Genomic DNA, 21192 nt, shown 5'->3' with positions numbered 1-21192 from the left:
TCTTTACCAATGTCCATTACAATTGGACAAGCAATTATATATCAAATCTGAAGGTGTCACAGGAGGATGGATATGCATCCCCAACTAGGATAATGAATTCTGGTGAAAAACAATAAAAGATGTTTGAAGTGAGTTTTTTTGCATCACATGCTCTGTATATGTATGCTTCTGTCTGTATGCACATGTATACCAGATTCAATGCAAGAAAAGAAAAAAACAAACCACTACAATTTCTAATAGAGATACAGTAGGTTTCCTGTGACAAAGTGCAAATGCTACCCTCTACTGGACTAATCAATTACTACAACCTACATTGCTTGCAAAGCCTGAACTATCAGGACTTGACTGTACTACTGGCTGAATCTATCTGGAAAACCTAAATTATACATCTTTCAGGAAAACATTGGATTAAGCCTGGAAAACATAAATATCAATGTCAAAACAGGGACTAGTGATAATGTGGCTATCTGTACATAGTAATATTATTTTTAAGCCTTGGTCATTACACCTGTAGAAGATGTTTTTATGTCTGTTTAGTGCAGAATTTTGAGGGTATTATTTTCCAGTCAGAAAGAGACTATCCTTATTGAGAACCCTGATATGTAGAGGGATGGGTATAAGACTCCTATTGCATAGCAGTTTCACCCATTCCAGGTTTATTACGAGCTTGATTAGCCAGCTTAGGTAACAAGCTCAGGTGTGTCTTATTAAAAACAGCAAAACCAGGATCAGCTCAAACTGCCGATCTATATTAACGTTGTAATGGCATTCAGGCACTTCTGTGTGTCGTAAGTCATTATCACCAAGCCATTGCTGCAGGACTACGAAATAACACAGTTCAAATGATCTGAAGAATACATACATCCTGGGACTTTGAGATTTATCCTGTATACCCTTTATTGAAAAAAGAAATTCACTTTTCTTTTCACAACCAACACATCAGTTGCCATAGTTGTTTATGGTGAGCAGCGGTGAATTCACCCCTGCTCTTCATGAAAGCTGCGTAAAGAAACACATATGTTTAACAATAATACCACCACAAAACTTTTTTTTTCTTTTTAAACTTAAACAATGAAACTTTCAGAAAATAAGGTTTGCTTTATATACATGAATGAGAAATAAAATAAATAAAGTCCAGTTTCAAGTTTTTTGTTGTCAGCATGCAAGCAGTTAGTCCACAGAAGCACCTTTGAATTGGAGAATGTAGCACCACATAGTTGTTTGGACTTAACTGTCGACATGCAAAATTGAAAAACTTGGAATATGGTAGAAAAGTTACCCTACATGTCGCAATACATTACAAACACTACAAGGCAGTTAATGAATATTCATACAGTACCATACATGTAGAACATGAACCAATACAGTACACACATTGAAGAAAGTGCCAGTTTACAGAACAATTGCTTTCCTCCTTTACTTTTACCAGTTTCTAAATGACAATAAGAGAACAAGCTAATGCAATACATAATCGTTTACCCCAAGATACACTTACACATTTTTTTTAAATTTCACCACCTTTTATCATTACCCAACACGTACTATTCTAAAATCCAGCTCTTGCTACAAAGCCATGGCAAATGCAATGCAATACAAAACACAAACAAAACATAGAAAGCCTCTTTGTTACTTTAGCAGCAAGCTATCTACATCATTTTCCTGCAGTCCAATGAGGTTTTACTGCTTCAGGGAAAGCTATTGGGAAGCACACTCCACGTACTAGAGCCACTCTCGTCAAAACCCATAATAAATATCACTTTGGGTCAGGAAGGTTTTGACAAGAGAATAGCGTGATAACAGCACTGTTTGTGTGAAGCGCAACGTGGCTGTCTTCAATTGAGTGTATTGTGACAACCAAGAATGAGTGGAGTTTCCAACTTGTTCATAAGAAAATAATTATTATTACAGTAAAACCTGTATTAACAGTCACCTGCTCAGATCAGACAGTTTTCAGTACTTGAGTGAAACAAATGATCCTTGAGGTCAACCGCCTTTGTTTCATGTCTTGGTGACCAGTTAATTCATGGTTTGCTCCTTGTGTTCAATTCATTTCTCACACAGGCACAATGATATTGCAAGTCTGATGTCCAATACTATGATATTATCCTACTAGGGCCCAGTCCCAATTGGGTATTTTTCTAAATTATGGGCAGTTTTCTACCTCAGGAATAAGCCCATATAACGGGTTCAATTCATAAAACTTAAAGGACTGTTTAAAGGAATGTTTTATTAAAGGACTGGTTTATTAAATCACGTTTGAAATTCATGAAGCCGTTTGAGAAAGGTTTTAATAGCTTATTCTCATTTTTCAAAAAAAAAAAGTTTAACCTAAAAGAATGTTTATCGACTCTTGACAAAAAGTCCTTAATATTTCAAAAGGAAAACACATGAAAATCAATACAGTAAATACATTAATAGCTGCTCAAAAAAGGACCTACAGTTTATCTTTCAGTTATATTGTTTTATTGGAGGCATTAAAAAAAAAAGTCTCTGAAATTTGAAATTTAAAGTGCTTGTTTACTGGTATATATCATAGTATTTTTTTTAGCAGGGATGCTTTGTGTTACAGTAAGTGGATACAAAGTACATCTAGGAATTATTACAAGTAAAAATCTTCTAAAGTACCTAAACAGAAACTACAGTCAACCACCTCCGCACTGTACTGAACTACATTTCACTACAGAATGCTAAGCATGCACTTCTCTCATACAGAAGCACAATATCAATTACTCTATACTGCAGTACAGTAAATCCCACTTTCAGAGTTTAGATCATACATACAATGTAAGCAAGGTCATAATTGAGAGGTTATTTGTAGCCGAGTGAAAAAACTAAAACAAAAAAATATAAATAATAAAAACATTGCTTACTTTGGTCCCATAATATACAGACAAAGAAGGTTTGGAATTTAAACAGGTTACATTAACTGTTCCATGTTGCTGCCAGTCCTGGTAAAACTATTTAAAGCAGCTTTAGTTTCAAAGTACCATAAAGTAAGTGCTTCTTCTCAAATCTCACTCTGCCAATGACCACAGCATCCATGCTGGGTTTGTAGATTCTAATAGTGCTGGTGCTGCTATCATCCAGCAAGAGGGACAGAACTGAAAACAAACCAGAATTGGTTTCAGACCAAAGAAGTACATCAAGCTGTGCAATATTTCTAAACCTAAACAGCCAATCCCAGGTAGTAATCACATCTTTGCAACGCAAGACCATCCAATGAAATAAAGCACAGTAGCTCCAACAGCGCCTAGATACAAACCAGGGGAGCTCCTTCTCCCTGTCCAGTTTATTATTTCTATGTTTAGGCGTAGATATAAAGTAGTCTAAACTTATTATTATTTCAGGATTGCTTTCCAGAGTTTGTGCTTTTTATTTCAGTGTGGTATTAACATGGCATGTGACATCCTGTTTTAAAATGTACTAACAGCTTTTGCACACAGGGACCAGACACGATAAGAGTGGAGAGTCAGGTCAAATAACGAGCTTGAACGTGGTAGTGAAAGCAAGCAAAGCAACACCACTGAATGCCTGGCTTGCTAGCTGTTCACTAGATAGATACATAAAGAGCTCTCAAGAGTGCTGGTTAACCACCTTGAATATGAAAGTATTGAGACAAAACCCACTTCCTCCAAAACTTATTGCAATGTTACATCATCCCCATACTGACTGACGAGGCAAATTAGAACTGTGCCACCGAGGGAAGAGTCACAATATTTGAATTATTTCATGAATGTTTCCATTCTTAATATATTATTCATAACTAACAAGTTAATTCGCTTGCTAGTCCTCTAGAGTAGACCAGTGTTTTTGTTTATAGTGCAATTTGCAGGTCCACTCAGATTCTTATTTCAACAAATTGCAAATAAAATGGCTGACACATAGAGATCAAGTATTAAAAGCTCTAACCTTTTTGCTTTGTTTTGGCAGTTTTGCCTTTTTTTTTTTTTTTTTACACATGATCATATAATAATAAGCTTTCTTATACTGTGCCTTAGCAATATTAAGATATAAAATTCAACAACCCCTACCAGCAAAGATTACTATTTCTTTTTTTTCTTAAACTGTTAAAATCAGTAGAATATATTACCCTAATCACACTAAATAAGGCACCACCAACATAGCTTGAAAACACTTGATTGTCATTCATGTGATGGTTGCGCATTATTTAGGTATTAGAGTACATGTCAGGCAAGCTGAGTGTTGCACTGGCTGTTTTCTGAAAATCTCATACCACTTGTGGTTGATGTAGGTAATTGAAGATGTGCTAAATCACTTTAATGAGAATGTTAGAAAAACTAAGATGTAGTACAGCACTCTGCTTCCCAGATAACTTATCTAGGCTAAGGAGAACCCTGACCAGCATTTCGCTACCTTTGCTAGCAATTAACAGCGAATGTTTATAGGATGAAAACTAGTTTTGCTTCTTTCGATAGTTACAAAATCAATCATTTGATTCTCTATGAAGAAGTTTTTCAATCATTTTAAAACATTGAGAATACATTTAGTTTTCTTATAAAGAATTGGTAACAAATGATTATTTTTACATCTCATACAGTTTGCTAATTATTTTTTGTCGGGTCACCAATAGATCGTGACAAGTTAAAGTGCTATAATAATTAACGCTGTTTCAAGTAACCCTAAATGAGTTTCAGTATGTGCAATCAATGTTGAATTAAGCAATGGCAAGTAGGAAACTTTCTATGTTACATGCCAAAATTCTGGGGCTAGCTAATTTACTGAAGTACAGTACTGATCTACTTCGTTCATTAACATTCCAACTTTGGAATGCCAAAAATCGCTCAGGGGTCCAAAAAGTAGCATTGACCGCATAAAAGGTCCATGATAAAGGATCATTGGAGTTACTTTAGGATAATTATGTAACTCAATTCTGTTCAACTAAATATATATATATATATATATATATATATATATATATATATATATATATATATATATATACACAATATGGAATGCCCAATTATTATTATTTTTCTCCTTCCCACACAGCTCAGGGACCCGAGGCTCAGTAGGCGTCCTACAATCCCATGAGCCAATTGGCGTTTTTTTACACCCAGGAGCCTGAGAGCGGATATCCGCAGGCTACCTGCCTTTGGAGTACAAAGACCAGCCCAGCCCTGCAAATCTCCGCCCCCATGCTCACTCACCGCCTGGCCTGTAGGGGTCACCGTAGAGCGGTGAGCAGAAACAGTCTAAGCCGAATCCCTCCTCCACAACCCCGGAAACGCCAAAACGCCAAAGCCAATGCGGCGCCCTGCCCAGAGTCCCCAGCAAAGACCGGATGCCTCGCACAACCAGGATTTGAACTTGTGACCTCTGGTTGTATGACTCACCCTGCATGCCACGCGGCAGTGCTTTTACCAGGTGAGACATTCGGGGACCCCGTATATATATATATATATATATATATATATATATATACACATACATCCAGGATAAAAAATATATATAATATTTCAAGTGTGTCCTGGCATAAAACCCAGCAGCATACGGCACCACACAAGGTCAAGAAAACATATTTTGTACTTTTTTTTTTATAGAGTACATTTTTAAAGTGCTCCTATATATAAATATATTAATACGTAACAATTGAATGCACTAACCCTTTTATAGTTGTACAAAGTTAAGAAAGCAAATGAAAACTATAACCCTCTCCTTTTTGCCCGGGATTAAGAAAAGGAAGAGACGTCTTGTAATACAGCTTGGATCACACCTGGCTTCCTTTCCTGTGGTAAGTTCAATATTTAATTAGGCTGGATAGTAATGACATTGAGCACTAGTTCTTCCCACGCAGGGATGCACTGATGGCAAAAAAGGTTACTGAATATTAACATTGAGAATCAGGCACAACAGACACATTCTCAAATATTTATGGTGTTTTACCAGTAGCTTTTGTGAAAATCAGAATCCCATATCATATTGCTCTTGGCATAAAGAAAAACTTCACAGCTTGCTTAAAATCACGTGAGGTAAATCATTTACCCTAAGAGGTAAACTAAAATACTAAAATACTAAAATACTGCACCACTACACAGTGTATAATATATCATATACACGCTTTTTTTTTTTTTTTGGATGTACACAAAAGGTTTAAATGATTACAAAATCCCTTTGTGTACATCCTGTGTATATATATATATATATATATATATATATATATATATATATATATATATATATATAAAGAGCACATATTTTGGTGTAAAGATCTGAGAGCTATTAAGCACATCCATTATACATTTTCAATACATAGAAGGGTGGTGGTTAACCATGTCATGCTCCAATGAAAAAAACTGCCCTGTTTTTGTACAACATTTTCTATCTTGTTATACAAAGACTTTATGTTAGAAATGAGTGGCTTGGGAGGATACTTTTTAAATGTGTTTTTCAATCCTGCACTGCGCACTTGAAATCAGTATAGCAGCACTAATCACCTTTTAGATTAAAACATTGGAGAATGCTCCCTGGAGCTACAGTAAAGCACAATCATCATGCAGGTGTCACTCTGTAGTAAACAATGACCTAAAACAACACCAGCAGAAATCACCCTTCATAACGGATTACAGAACAACCAAAAACCAAACATTTAGAACCCAAACCTACAGGACATCATGCTGCTTTCACTGCAAACAAATGCATTTTTATTAATATTTGTGGAATGCAATTAGTTAAATGCCTGAATAGAGACCCGATATTCAGTCTGAGATGAATAGGATGATTTTGGACCTTCCCCAGGGCCTGCAACTGTAGCTTGTACACTTTTTTGTTTTGCCAATTCAATAAAAGGTATCCTACTTTCCATCTCTCATGTGTCTCCAAACATTTCTTGACCAATTATCCTTATGCGGCAGTTCAAACTGCAGTAAAACTGTAAATGGCTACTGCCAGCTTGAGCTGTTTCTAGTTAACTTGAGTGATAGGTGGGGATGGTGTTGACCCCTTTAGCATATAGAGGATACTTTTGTAATGTATCACCCTGTATTTTTTCCACTGCTGTGTTCGGTCAGGGAGCCAACACCAAACAAACTCCTTTAAAAGTATCAGAAAATTTGCAACAAACCTTAATGTAAATACCACAATAAGGTATTATTATTATTATTATTATTATTATTATTATTATTATTATTATTATTATTATTATTATTTGTGCTAAAACCAATTGTTCAACAGTCATTAATTTCCTGCTTCCTGCAAAATTAGCTTTTTTGCTGTTGTTTCACGCTTGATGATGGTGCAAGAAGTTCATGAAAAAACTGAGGGACAACAGTTAACTCATTTCAAAGTGCTAGTTGACGAGAGTCATACAGTACAGTATTTTAGAGGTACAGTATTAGAAAACGAGATATATAAACTATGTTATTGTCACAGTTAGCTTTTTGTTTTTGTATGTAAGCTCATTTGGGTTGTTGTTTTTGTTGATGGGTTACCCATTACCACATTATAAGCCATGGTCAATCATCCTGTTCTTCCCCACTGTCTCTTCGGGGGTCTGTCCTCTTCTCCTTCTGGCAGTTGAAGATCCTTCTCATCTCCTCTTCGTACCTGGTGAAGTTATCGCCGAACCTGGACCAGGCCTTCAAGGGGACAGTGATTGTGTTCCGGTAGGGCTGCCTCACCTCACTTATCTTTAAGAAAACGCCATACCTGTTGGAACCCACGTCAAAATAAAACCTCTTGTTGTCCACCCTGAACGAGACCCCCTCTGGAAGCTCCTGAACCTCTTCGTGGTTTTTTCCTCGGCTGTGGTTGTCTGTGTCTTCCTCCCCATAGTCCTCAATCAGCTGGGACAGGGCATCCCTAAATTCGATCAGCCCTTGTGCTGGCAGGACGATGGTCTGCTCTATGCCCTGTCCGTAGTATCCCATAGTCCCATGCCCTCTGCTCACCGTCTGCCTGATCCGGAGGAACCTGCCGCGCTGATTCTCCTTCAAGTCCAGGTAGTACTTCCTGTTGTCTCTCTCAATCAAGTCACTCTTTAGGACACTGTGAGAGGGCTCTTCGGAGCCAGTGGGGGAGGAAGCTGTGTGGAGAGGTTGCTGTCTTCTCCTTGCGTCCGGGTGATGGTGACCCTGGCTGTTGCCATGCTCATCCTGCCTCTGCCCCTGGGCGCCTCTTAGCCCAATGTGGGCATAATACTCGATGAAATCTCCCAGGCAGTACCTCAAGTCAGGAGCCATGGACATGGAGAGCGTCAGTTTGCTCTTTCTGATATTGTCGTGTCTTCCTCTGCCTATCCAGACCTCTGCTATTTTCAGAAAACGCCCCCTGGCGCTTTGCTTCACATCCAGATAAAACCTCTTCTTTTGGATATCGACTCGCTTGGACGCGAGTTCCTGTATCTCTATGCCCTGCGCTGCAGGATAATACTGCTGAGGGTAAAGGGTTCTCAAGCCAGAGTCTGCCGTAGTCCTTCCTCTCCCTCTCTCCATCCCTCTGGTGCTACCATCAGCCATGATTATTCAATTTTTTCCACAGTTTAGCAGCACCACCGCTAGCCTCCCCATTACTTATGTATTAACAAGCAAAAAAAAAAAAAACCGTTTACGACAAGTGCATTTTTTATAGGCCTTTGTCATATGTTGTCTTTCCTTATACTACTGGCGATCAGGTAAATCGTTTGCTTTCACAAATGACTGCCAACCTTTCCCTTTTCCTTTGCCTTCCCCCTGTCACTGTCACTTTTCTCCGCCCGCTTGATAACCCGGCAAAACAGGAAGAGAAAAAGTACCAATGCGGGAGGTCTTTAGAGGGCGCTGCTTTTCAGACGCGACTGTTTAAAAAAAAAAAGAAAAAAAAGAAAAAGAGTTATAGAAAAAGTATACAGTGATTTCTATACCCGAAGACAGGAGCACAACGTTTTTTTTATTTCTTTAATTTTTTAGACCCTCTACACCCATTTTCTTTTTTATTCTGTAATATCCCTGTAATCTGCCAGGCAGCAGGGACACAGTGACGTTTTAGGAATGCGACCATAAGCGGAAGGGGTTTGACTAAAATCCACAACATTTCTTCTCATATGGCGGGAGTTCATGGCAGGAACAATTTAATAAATAAACCACTAGCAGCAACAGCGAGCAAATTATTTATTTTCCTTTCTCACGGGTTTTGCCAACTGAATTCTATTCTCCCTTTTTAAATATGTTTGAGCGTTGATTACATCGCGTCTTCAGGTAGGTATGTTTTATTTAAAGGGAGTCTTGAATAAAGTTCTTACTGCGATTTAAAAACGAAACCAGGTGCGTAGATCCCCAAATACTAGTAGCAGAAGTCGAAAAGGATCTGCACACTGCGATCAGGAGAGTGGCGACAAAGAAACCACTACATAATCAAACTAAGCGAAAAAACCTACATATTCACATTATTCTTAAATTAGATACTGTACGTTTAAAATCATTGAGATTGTGTAGAAGTGTGTTTGTGTGTGGTTTTATGCATCTGCTGCACGGTCGCAACACCTACTAGCAATAGGAACGGTCAATGATTAGTTATTTATTACAGTCCCTACAAAACATCAACGTTTTGTTTTCGAAACAAGCAACTGATGTAAACTTAGTTGTGAGATGTCAGATAAATCGTATCATGATATTCTGTAAAAACAAAGAGCGGGCCCGGTTGAGGTTATCGTTTGGAGTAGATTAAGTATAGCTGTGGGTGGTAATATAACATTGTGTTACAAACTTAATCATCTTGGCGATTTATTCAAATTCAAATTAAATATGTTCTATAACTTCTGTATCTTTTGCCTTTATTTATTCAGTGTTTTAGCTGATGAAGACAATTATTACTTGCATTCCGTAATTGCTATGCTGTAAATCCAATACATTGCCATTAATGAATATCTCCCTGATGTTGTCTATCTTTTAGAGCGTAACAAGCCTTTAAAAAAAAAAAAATGACTGATAGAAAACTGCCAGAATGGATGTCCTCAGAAGCTTATGAGGAACTTGCAAAGCAAGCCAAGGTAAATATGACAGTCAGTCAATCAATCAATCACGTGGTGCACCTCTGGCAATCCAATGCAGTACCAAATCAATATCTCAACTTTATTTATTTATTTATTTATTTAATTAATTTTATTTCATACCATGCACATTTTTATGTACCCAATTTGACAGGCTCCCCCAAGATCTCACAAGAAGAATGTTTTGGAAGATAACCTTCCATATCTGGAGTTCCCAGGCTCTGTTGTTTATAGCTATGAATCTGGTGACTGTTCTTTTCTGTCAGCGGATTTGAGGTGAGCTACAATTATTGAGGTAGAATGTAGGGGTATAATGTTACAGGTCACAATACATTACCTGCCTCGTATAAGGTTGTAAGGAGTCACATTTTCTAGATAAGACACATGGTATAATAAACGTGTATTTGATTTTAATAGATTTTTAATACTAATGAAGTAAAGAGGACGACATAACGCGGAGACATTTCAAACACATGCGTGGACACATGGCCACACCATGTACAATAATGAATACTTGTAATAGTAAATGTTCGTGTTCTATGTGATAATAGTGTGGCTATGTAAAATGGTCATTTTAATGTCAAAACATTTTGCTTGTTTTTATTGGATTCCTTTTTTCTTTTTTATTTAGGGATACTCTTGCAGCGGGCTCCCCAGTAGGGTTTGATATAGAATGGCCGCCGTTCACCAATGGAAAAGCTGGAAAGGTAGCCCTCCTCCAGCTGTGCCCATCAGAGAAGAAGTGTTACCTCTTCCACCTGTCTTCCATGTCAGGTTGGTGTGATTGCAGGGATGGGAATAAGAATCCCATTGCATAGAAGTTTTGATCCATTCCTGGTTTTACTAGGAGTTTAAGAAGACACACCTGAGCTTGTTACTGTACCTATACACTGTGGCTAATCAAGTAGTAAAACCTGGAATCGATGAAACTGCTATCCAATAGGAGTTGTATTCCCATCCCTGTATTGTATGAAATAGACTCTTGGAAACAAGCTGTGACAAGTCAGAGGATTTATTGATTTTTTACTTAAATGAATCCATCACAGCAGCTGTTTTCTATATCTAAAAAATATGTATAAAAAGAACATTGTCTGTCTACTACAAGCTTCATTCCATCAGTGCTGTCTGAAGCCAAAATTGTTGTAGCTGATTATTAAAATCGTGAGTTATGTGTTTACTCTTCATCTTCAATATGATGTGCTATTGAGTCCCAACACAGTTTAACTGCCTTTTAAAAACACTTTATAAGACATTGAAAGGAGTAAGAAGTAGTCTCAGGTTAGCAATTGAAATTTAAATGTATCAATATTCTTCATCTCCTGTCTTGTGGAGTTTATTTTGTAAATGATTGAAAACAATAGTCTGTGACTAGGCATCTGATAATAATAATAATAATAATAATAATAATAATAGTAACTAGAAATTGCAAGCAACTTGACGGCTTCCAAGGAGTTATGAAATGTAAGCATTTTGATTGGTTGCCATCCATTGGTTGCCATACAGTCAGTTGTAGACATAGGCCTTTTTTTTATGAACAAACTTGACATTAATAGTAACAACACATTTGACCTTAAGGAGAGGTCAAATGTCACAATCAAAGTAATTTTTGAATAAAGCATATATGGGTTCTATAGTAACCATGACATTATTTGCGGGTATAAGCTAGTTTTACATTTGACCTTAAGGCGAGGTCAAAGATCAAGGTATTTTTTTTAATTGAGCATACATTAATTCCCATAGGCCTCCACTATTCTGAAGTTTCAAGAGTTTTTGTTCAACGGTGTTCATTTTATGCTCAATATATGCAACTAGAGCAATGCTGAAATGGGCTTGGAAGCCTAATAATAGTAATAATAATTTAAATGTTAACATTTTTTAGTTGCTGTTTTGCACCTTACAAACAATAGTGTAATGCTGAAATCTCAATGAAAGGGGACACATTTAAGAAGTTAATGATATTCATAAATCAGTTTAGGAAATGAGTGTTCAGTGTTGTAACGTTTCAGGGTTTCCATCTGGTCTGAAACGTTTACTAGAGGATGAAACAATCAAGAAGGTGGGAGTTGGAATAGAGGGAGACAGGTGGAAGCTTATGAGTGACTGTGATATTAAACTGAGCGGCTTTGTGGAGCTGACTCATATCGCTAATGAGAAGGTAAGTCAGCGTTTTACATTTCATTATTTCAGTGTTTCACTAATTAGCATTAAAACATTAAAAACAAGGATCTGTCTGTGTGTAAAAAAGAAGGCCAACAGCGAAACAATTAGGTACTTGTGAGTGTGTATTCCTGTGAGATGAATGCTTTTAAATGATGGGTTATTACACAACTATTATTATTATTATTATTATTATTATTATTATTATTATTATTATTATTATTATTATTAATTACACTATGTAACACAATTTTTGTTCCTGGGTAGTAAGTGTTATTTCCTAATTGCTTATGCCTCAAAAGTATAGAAAATGGCTATTATTCCCCACAAACTTTGCTTTTGTGACCAGGACAGTGATATTTTGAAATTTACCTATTTCCAATGAGAAAATGGGCAAATTTGTGTCTTTTCGTTCACATAAAGTCAGAAAAAACAACATATGAATCCAAATTAACATGTATTTATACTAAAGTAATACAAAAATGACTACAAAAGATTTAGAAGTGAGTAGTTTTTCGAGATTTACGATTATACTGTAAATCACTTTCACGAATCAGCCCCCAAATGTAGTCTCCCATCATGTTCTCGTTATACTGTCCTTGGTAGTGGCGTTCAAAGTCCAGTATATCCTGGTGGAAGCGCTCGCCTTGCTCCTCCGAGTACGCTCCCATGTTCTCCTTGAATTTATCAAGATGAGCATCAAGGATATGGACTTTGAGGGACATCCTACAGCCCATTGTGCCGTAGTTCTTCACCAGAGTCTCAACCAGCTCCACATAGTTTTCGGCCTTGTGATTGCCCAGGAAGCCCCGAACCACTGCGACAAAGCTGTTCCAAGCCGCTTTCTCCTTACTAGTGAGCTTCTTGGGGAATTCATTGCACTCCAGGATCTTCTTTATCTGTGGTCCGACGAAGACACCGGTTTTGACCTTTGCCTCAGACAGCTTATGGAAGAAGTCTTGAAGGTACTTGAAGGCTGCCGACTCCTTATCTAGAGCTCTGACAAATTGTTTCATAAGGCCCAATTTGATGTGCAGTGGTGGAATCAGCACCTTCCGGGGGTCCACCAGTGGCTCCCACTTGACGTTGTTCCTCCCCACAGAGAACTCGGTCCGCTGTGGCCAGTCCCGCCTGTGGTAGTGCGCCTTGGTGTCCCTGCTGTCCCAAAGGCAAAGATAGCAGGGAAACTTGGTAAAACCGCCTTGGAGACCCATCAGGAATGCCACCATTTTGAAGTCTCCTATGACCTTGATGCCATCTCAGAAAAATGCAGATATTGAACTGGTGGGCTTAAGGCCCCTGTATTTATACTACTATTTATATTACTGGAAAGTTCTAGAAAGTTCTAGAAGTTACTCCAAGTTTACTCAGCACTGAATCTATCTGGAATGTTCTGGAAAATAGGTACATTTCAAAATATCACTGTCCTGGTCACAAAAGCAAAGTTTGTGGGGAATAATAGCCATTTTCTATACTTTTCAGACATAAGCAATTAGGAAATAACACTTACTACCCAGGAACAAAAAATAAATAAAAATGTGTTACACAGTGTTATTATTATTATTATTATTATTATTATTATTATTATTATTATTATTTACAGCTGAAATGCACAGAGAAGTGGAGTCTTGATGGTCTGGTGAAACAGCTGTTCAAGAAGCAGCTGTTAAAGGAGAAGTCGGTGCGCTGCAGCAACTGGGCCAACTTCACACTCACTGAGGACCAGATGAAGTATGCAGCCACTGATGCCTATGTAAGCGTCTCAAAAGTAATACAAATAAACACACAGCACCAGCTAATCAGACTTTTCAAAAGCGACCCTTGTAATCCATATTGTTAAGATTAAGTGTGGATCAAACTGGAATATGCTATAAATACTATTGCATTAAGTAAGCAGTGTGTTAGTTGCATCAGTGATAATCACAAAAAGTGATTGATGGTCTTTCATGTGTTTATTCTGAAGGCTGGACTTCTAATCTATCAGAAGCTTGAAAGTAAGGATACTCAGTTGGGTGAGTTTAATTTTTCTTTGTTTTTTCACAATCTACCCTTTATGACCATGTGCGAAGTTCAAGCTACAAGGGGGTGGGGGTCCCCTTCAATTAGGAGGGAATTGCAGGTGCCAGGAGTAGGGTGTGCCAAGAGAAGAGGATATTGCTACAATCAGCAGTTTCTTCATGATGGGTTCCAGAGTAACTTTTTTTTGATGGGCCAGGTTTGTTTCAGGTAAATGTTTTGTTTTGATAGTGTTTAAAAGTGCCCTGTTACGTTTCAGGTATAACTCCTTGCGTTGTTTATGCCAACAATCTGCACTCATATTAATGGTTCCAGAATATTTTTCTTCTAGGTTACATATACTAGAACATCAAGCTAAACGTGGCCACGAATTGGAAAGGGAAGGTGCAGTGGTTGATGATGTGTGTGTTTTTTATTTATTTAATTGTTATTACTTAATGGTAATAGTGATAAAAGCACAACAGCTATATTCAAATAAGCATTTTTAATCTTTGTCCTGGTTTTGAGTTTTGGAAATCTGGTCATCCAAATATTAAAGCTAAAGGAGCAGTTTGTAAACAGGTTTTGAATTTGACTGTTGCCCCTCTTTACAGGAGAGACAGTTTTGCAGCTGGATATAAAAGAAAAACTTCAACGTGTGTCCAGTGAAGTCCAGGATTTATTAAGTCAGGTTCCAGATACAGTCAGTGACAGCAGAGGGTAAAACACATTTCATAACTAACTCTGTTATAACTATGTAAAGTACTGTATCATTTTGCGATATAGGCACGTGTTCAAACCTGAAGCGCATACATGTGTTTATTATAGAGAATAGCACCTGATATTTCGTGCATGATTAAAATTGTAATTTGTTGAGATATATGTGAGTCTAAGGAAGCTATTTTTGTGTTTCTGTAGAATGCAGACTTCTTTATGCGCACAGATGATTGTGTTATTAACTTGGCCGGATCAGTTGTTCTTTGAAACGCTTTGTCGATCATTACAGAGCCGCAGGTCTGTTAGACGACGTGTCTTTGAGCCTGGGTGCTTTGAGAAGCTTGCTGCTGGGGAGCACCTCCAAAACTCAGGCTCGAGTGGAAGATGAACTTGATCCTGAACTGGTGATGGAACCTGCAGCTGAAGAACACAGTCCCTGCTCTGTCCAGATGGATTACATAAAACAGAGGATATCTGGAGGCCAAGACTTCAACAATTCAGGAGTGGATCTCTTCAGCAATGCTGCTGGTGGCGCTGAATCTGCTAAATCCAAGCAGAAGCTTGGTGATTCTCACCCAATGCCTAAACAAAATGCAGAGAGAGAATGCATGATGTCATTGGACATCACTGATCTTCAGATGTTAGAGGAACAAGCCAAGGAAGAGGATTTGGAGGACAATGCTGTGCTAGCACACAAGGTATGGAAGCATTCCATTGAGGAGGTACCTTTTTGAGTTGGGTACAGTACAGAGGGTTAATCAATTAGTTTTATAAATCCCTGGAATGACTATGTAAAGTTGATTTTAAAAAAAAAAAAAAAAAAAAAAAAAAATGCAGTACATGAAACAGGCATATTGCACTGAAACACATTCATTCTGTAAATAAATGTAACATGGATTTTTTTATATTTCTATAGAAAGTTTAATAAAAATCTATAAGGTAAACATGAAGGGCTTTGGTTATGAGTTAGGATAACTACAATGGGTTAGGGAGACCATGTATTTGATTGCTTAAATTATGCCTATTAAACAAAGGTCTGATTTCTAGGGATATCTGTTAGGATCTGGACTGATTAATTTTAGACTGCTGAGGATCTTTCAGCCAATCGTAGTGTGTGTTTGCCAGCTGTATGCCACTACATATCACAAAGAAACCCCATTCATGAGAGCAGCTGTACCAAATGCACTTTCTACTGTTCTTTTTTTCTCATCTGATCATAAAAAATCATACCTGAAGCACTTCTCAGAATTCACTTCAACTGCAATGTGAATTTGAAATGGTGACATCACAATGGGGCACTTATCTGAGCCACTTTTGCTCTTTTCAATTAACATCACAATGGACTTAATAAAGGTTGGTCACAGATATAGCTGATTAATTAAACGTGTTTATTATCAGTAAAGCAGTAACCTGTAGAGTTATAGGTCTGTAAGTGTAATAGTGACACTGCTGTGAAAGGTTCCTCATTACAATTACTATTTGTTTTGTTTTTTCAGAATCAAAGTGTAGTGGATGAAGGAGCTGATCTGTCCTATGTTGTGGAAAGTGATGAAGAGCTGGAAAGTGAAATGCTGAAGGTTTTTACACATGTTTTTTTTATTTTTCGAGCACCCTGACAAGACTTGTATTTTCATAGGAACTTGCTTCTTTGCTGAGAGGGAGAGGGAGATCCTACACAAACACACATACACGCTAGGCGGTTAAACTGCCAACAACTAGTCTTTGCAGAATGACATTTTCTTTAACTGTTGAATTTGAGGCCATGTGGAAGAGTGAGAACTGTGATATGAATAAGGGCTACGGCACACAGATACATATTATCATCTCTGTGTGGCATTATTCAGGGATGGAAATAAGACTCCCACTGCATAAGTTTGATCCATTCCTGGTTTTACTAGGAGTTTAATAATAAGCTCCTGAGCTTGTTATACACTGGGGCTAATCGAGCGCATATTAAAACCTGGAATGGGTGAAACTGCTCTGCAATAGGATTCTTATTTCCATGCCTTTTATTTATGGGTTACTTGATACCATCTATATTTCCTGAATGTTTAATTTCATTATTTGTTGAGTTCTCTATTGCTGTTAATTCTTGGATCATTACTCACCAGACATACTAACTAATGTCATTTTTCAGTGATTGTATCTGCTTCTTAAAATACTCCTAAGCTGAATTTCTGAAGTCAGGTGGTTTTAGAGTGTGCAACTGTAATTTCTGCTCCTCTGCAACCGTGGCAGCTGTGAGTTTGTAAATGTGATTTTGTATAGAGATTCTGCCAATTTCAGAGGGGGACAGAAATTGATGACACATCCCTCATGGTCATTTCTAAAACCACCTCTATAACGGAAATAGGTTAGAGGCCTTCCTCTAAATGACTCTATTTCGTCTTTTTCCAGTACCTAGATGATGTAGACAACTTGAATAGAGGTGAGACTAGTGACCCTGGCAACAAGACCAGTATGCAGACTGTGACACCAGCGGAGGAAGAGGAGGACGAAGGAATTGAGGAAGAGGAAGATGAGTGGGGTAATTCTACATTTGTGTCAGTTAGTTTGATATACAGTATTTGTGTCCCTCCAAACTGAAAATGCTAGATTAATGTTAATTGGTCAAATTTGTATATTTTTTGCTTTAGATTTATGATTGTAACGATTTTATGGTAGCGTTTTAAAATAAAATGGTATGTTTGGGGGGAGGGTGGTGGACAAACATTTTTTTAAATGTTCTGTTTCAAAAAATTGGAAATGTATGTTGCTGGTATTATTGATAAGTCGATTCAGTCTATATGCTTTTTCTTTTCTAGATTCTTCCATTCCAGAACCTAACTCAAGACAGATTAAATGCCTTAAGATGTATTTTGGTCATTCCAATTTTAAGCCGTAAGTGCCTAATTATCAACCTTTGACTTACTGTTCCAGCTGGTTCAGTTCCTAAGGCCCTGTCCTCTTCTTCATTGATAACCCCCATCTAGACAAACCATCAATATTCAAGAGAAGTCTGTGCATATTTCAGGCTCGTAGAAATGGAGAGCCATTTAAAGGAATTGTTGGGTGGTGAAAGGAAAACCCTTTCTTTGAATTATTTTAGAATGATACCTTGAACATCATGTGTAATACTGTTGTCTAAGCATTCTAACCCTATGTATTACATCACTCGTTTTTGTTTTCTCCAAGGGTACAGTGGAAAGTGGTGTACTCCGTTCTGCAGGAGAGGAGAGATAACGTAGTTGTCATGGCAACTGGTGAGTTCAATTTCCTAGTTAATTGACACATTCACTTTAGTGCTTCATGGGGAGAAAATTGAGTATACCATGTTACAAAAGTATATTGATGTTTTCCCATCCTTGAATCCCCACTTGTTATATATGCTACTGACAGTACATGCCACAAACAGGTCTGCTGTTCAGTATAAATCAATAACATGTCCCTATGCCTCAAACTGAATGTAAAATATTATCTACGGAGAGTTTTTCAGTTCAATGTATTACTTGTGTTGCTATAAACATATTCATACCCCCGGAGCGCACTGAATTGAAATGGATATACAGGGCTGGTATATCATTGCTTGGCATGGGGTATGTCTATGCATGCTTTGACATGCTTTAGCCGATGGAACATGACATGGGAAACACAGTGATAATTAGCCCCATGGTTAATTTGCTATGAGCATCTCGTAAATCCACGCTGGAGGTCTCTGCTCATTCACCATGTCACTAAGTGATGTTTACACTCAAAGATAATTAACCATGTGATATGGGCTTCAGCAGCACGCCCTATGGAGTTTGTTTTTGTCATGTCGAAATACCCCTGTGGCTTGTTCTGTGCCGGTGGCAGTATATATGGGCTAAACAAGATTAGTTTAACAGTCTACTATACTGACCTAGATCTATATGCAGGTCTGCAGTGTTAAACTATGTGCTTTCCTGTTTGGGTTTATGTATTGTAAACTGTACTGGGAGAAACTATCTGTGTATATTGTTTATTTCATTTATTGTTAACAAAAAATGGTACAAAATAAATACAGTATTTTCTGGTATGGTTGAAAGTTACTTGTTACACTAAACCAAGTTATTTTTTTTTTATTATGGCCTTAACAATTCTCTTTGCAAGCTACTAAAATTATATGAAGCTGCTCATGCATTTTTGCAACTCATCCACAGCACAATTGAATCTGGCCCGCTGCATTGCTCTTTAGTATTTTTTCTCTGTGTGCAGGTTATGGGAAGAGCTTGTGTTTTCAGTTCCCACCTGTTTACACTGGTGGAATTGGGATCGTCGTCTCTCCTCTGATCTCACTGATGGAGGACCAAGTGCTGCAGCTTCAGTGAGTGTGTTGTGTTGTCCTTCATAGCTGTAATTTTGAACAGCAAGAGAGCCGATAGCAGTCCAGAGCAAGCTAGCTTTGGAGAAGTACAGAAAGGATTCCAATCTGTTGTAAATGAACTGATCACACAGCCTGGGGAACCCTGCTATGTCAGCTGTCAGTCATTTGGGAGGGAATTTTCTGTAGGCCAGAGGTCCCCAGTTTGGGAGCCCTGCTGTAAGGTCATTTTAAAAACCTATATAAAAATTACAATAATATTTTAATGACTGCTCTCTATGTCCTGAGTATTGTCTACCTGTTCTCTTCAGTGATGCGTGAAATAACCTCCAGATGGGATTCTGTACTTTTATAAATTAATATAGTAATGATTTGTTTTTTCATTTGGATTGTGTTGGGCTTACTGTCATCAAGTGATGTAGCACGTTTCTTGAACTGATGGCTCCACCTTGTGGAAGCTTTTTAGAACTGCAGAACAGGAAAGGATTTCCTGATACAAGAGCATTAACAAAATTGTCAGCATTAACAAAATTATCAGAGAAACTGAATTGTGTAAAAATAAATAAACTTTTCTATTCCATAATAAATTGTGCATAAATATTTTTGTTTCAGAATGTCTAACATTCCTGCTTGCTTCCTCGGATCAGCACAAACTGAAAATGTTTTAACCGATTTATTTAAGTAAGTATTAAAGTCAGCTGACTGCTTTTTTTCACACTGCAGACTCACTGTGCAGCCACCTCAGAGCTACAGCGTCGGAGGACAACGCAGCTCTGGGCAGCTTGCAGGCAAGCCCGCAGGCGCCCGGCCAGACTACAGGGGTTGCTGGTGCGCGTTGAGCCGAGGACACCCTGGCCGACCTAAGCCGCTCCCACCACCACCCCCCGGGCAGCGCTTGGCCAATTGTGTGCCGCCCCCTGGGAGCTCCCGTCCTCAGTCTGCAATATAATAGCCTGGACTCGAACCGACGACCTCCAGGCTATAGGGCGCATCCTGCACTCCACTCGGAGTGCCTTTACCAGATGTGCCGCTCGGGAGCGCTTGAATGTATTTTTTTAACATTTGCATGTGTAATTGTTGGAAACTGTGATTTGATTGTTGTGTATATGCTTTAGGGGTCGTTTTCGAGTGGTGTACATGACCCCTGAGTTCTGTTCAGGAGGTACCTCTTTACTTCAGCAGCTGGATAAGAATATTGGTAGGTAGCAACAGTTTATCTTGAAGGATTACTGGATAGGAATTAGTATGCCTGTTTATTCTGTGTTTGCATAAGAGTCTTAGGGGCAGGGAAGGCAGATCTGTTTCTAAAGTCTTACTACTTGTTGCTTTCTTACATATATCCAACTAATTGCTGAACTGTACTGTGCAGTGATTGTTGGAAGGGGGGATGCTGGGTATATCTTTATTTGAAGAGCTATATTGGCAGTTTTTGCACAGCTTTTCTTTTGATTTTTATGTAGATGACCTTGTCACTTATTGTACTATATAAACTGTATATAAAGCCGAACTAAAGTTTGAAGTTACAACAAAATGTGGATAATATGTGGTTATTCAATAAATCTTTTTAATAGTTACTTTGTATTATGACTGATACAAAACAACATCCAATACCTTCAAAATAATAATAGCATGGAAAAGGTTGAACTAATTGACAGTTTTTTAGAAGAACTGCAGTGAATGAGACAGTATAACAACCCTTGGTTCTGGTGCTGAGTTGTGCTGATTTCTGTTTGCACTTCTCTGTATGTAGATTGTATTTCAATGCTTTAGATTTTTGAAGGGCAGTGTGCATGTTTGTGTTTTTGAAGTGCAGTGTGCATGTTTGTGTTTTTGAAGTGCAGTGTGCATGTTTTGTTTTTTTGAAGTGCAGTGTGCATGTTTTGTTTTTTTGAAGTGCAGTGTGCATGTTTGTGTTTTTGAAGTGCAGTGTGCATGTTTTGTTTTTTTGAAGTGCAGTGTGCATGTTTTGTTTTTTTGAAGTGCAGTGTGCATGTTTTGTTTTTTTGAAGTGCAGTGTGCA

The 21192-nt window shown here is 37.9% G+C and overlaps 2 protein-coding genes across 3 annotated transcripts in view; one reads left to right on the top strand and one right to left on the bottom strand.

Moving 5' to 3' along the window:
- Positions 1-6212: 6212 nt before the first annotated feature.
- On the bottom strand, positions 6213-8710 carry LOC117408859 (purine-rich element-binding protein gamma). The gene has a single exon (XM_034014223.3). The coding sequence runs from the start codon at positions 8472-8474 to the stop codon at positions 7473-7475; it is 1002 nt and encodes a 333-aa protein (XP_033870114.1). The 5' UTR covers positions 8475-8710; the 3' UTR covers positions 6213-7472.
- A 220-nt stretch (positions 8711-8930) lies between these two features.
- Positions 8931-21192, top strand: part of LOC117409515 (bifunctional 3'-5' exonuclease/ATP-dependent helicase WRN) — a 29804-nt gene continuing 17542 nt past the window's right edge. For both annotated transcript variants that reach the window (XM_034015696.3, XM_034015695.3), the window contains exons 1-16: positions 8931-9191; positions 9886-9982; positions 10137-10258; positions 10614-10756; positions 11989-12137; positions 13743-13892; positions 14103-14151; positions 14749-14854; positions 15141-15549; positions 16348-16428; positions 17249-17378; positions 17656-17731; positions 18026-18093; positions 19067-19175; positions 19785-19853; positions 20288-20370. In XM_034015696.3, coding sequence (XP_033871587.3) covers positions 9914-9982; positions 10137-10258; positions 10614-10756; positions 11989-12137; positions 13743-13892; positions 14103-14151; positions 14749-14854; positions 15141-15549; positions 16348-16428; positions 17249-17378; positions 17656-17731; positions 18026-18093; positions 19067-19175; positions 19785-19853; positions 20288-20370 — 1813 coding nt within the window. In that variant the 5' untranslated portion in view covers positions 8931-9191; positions 9886-9913. The remainder of the gene's footprint in view (positions 9192-9885; positions 9983-10136; positions 10259-10613; positions 10757-11988; positions 12138-13742; positions 13893-14102; positions 14152-14748; positions 14855-15140; positions 15550-16347; positions 16429-17248; positions 17379-17655; positions 17732-18025; positions 18094-19066; positions 19176-19784; positions 19854-20287; positions 20371-21192) is intronic.

The sequence above is a fragment of the Acipenser ruthenus genome, chromosome 2 (assembly GCF_902713425.1).
Source record: "Acipenser ruthenus chromosome 2, fAciRut3.2 maternal haplotype, whole genome shotgun sequence".
Lineage (NCBI taxonomy): Eukaryota > Metazoa > Chordata > Actinopteri > Acipenseriformes > Acipenseridae > Acipenser > Acipenser ruthenus.
This window is presented reverse-complemented; position numbering and strand designations above follow the sequence as displayed.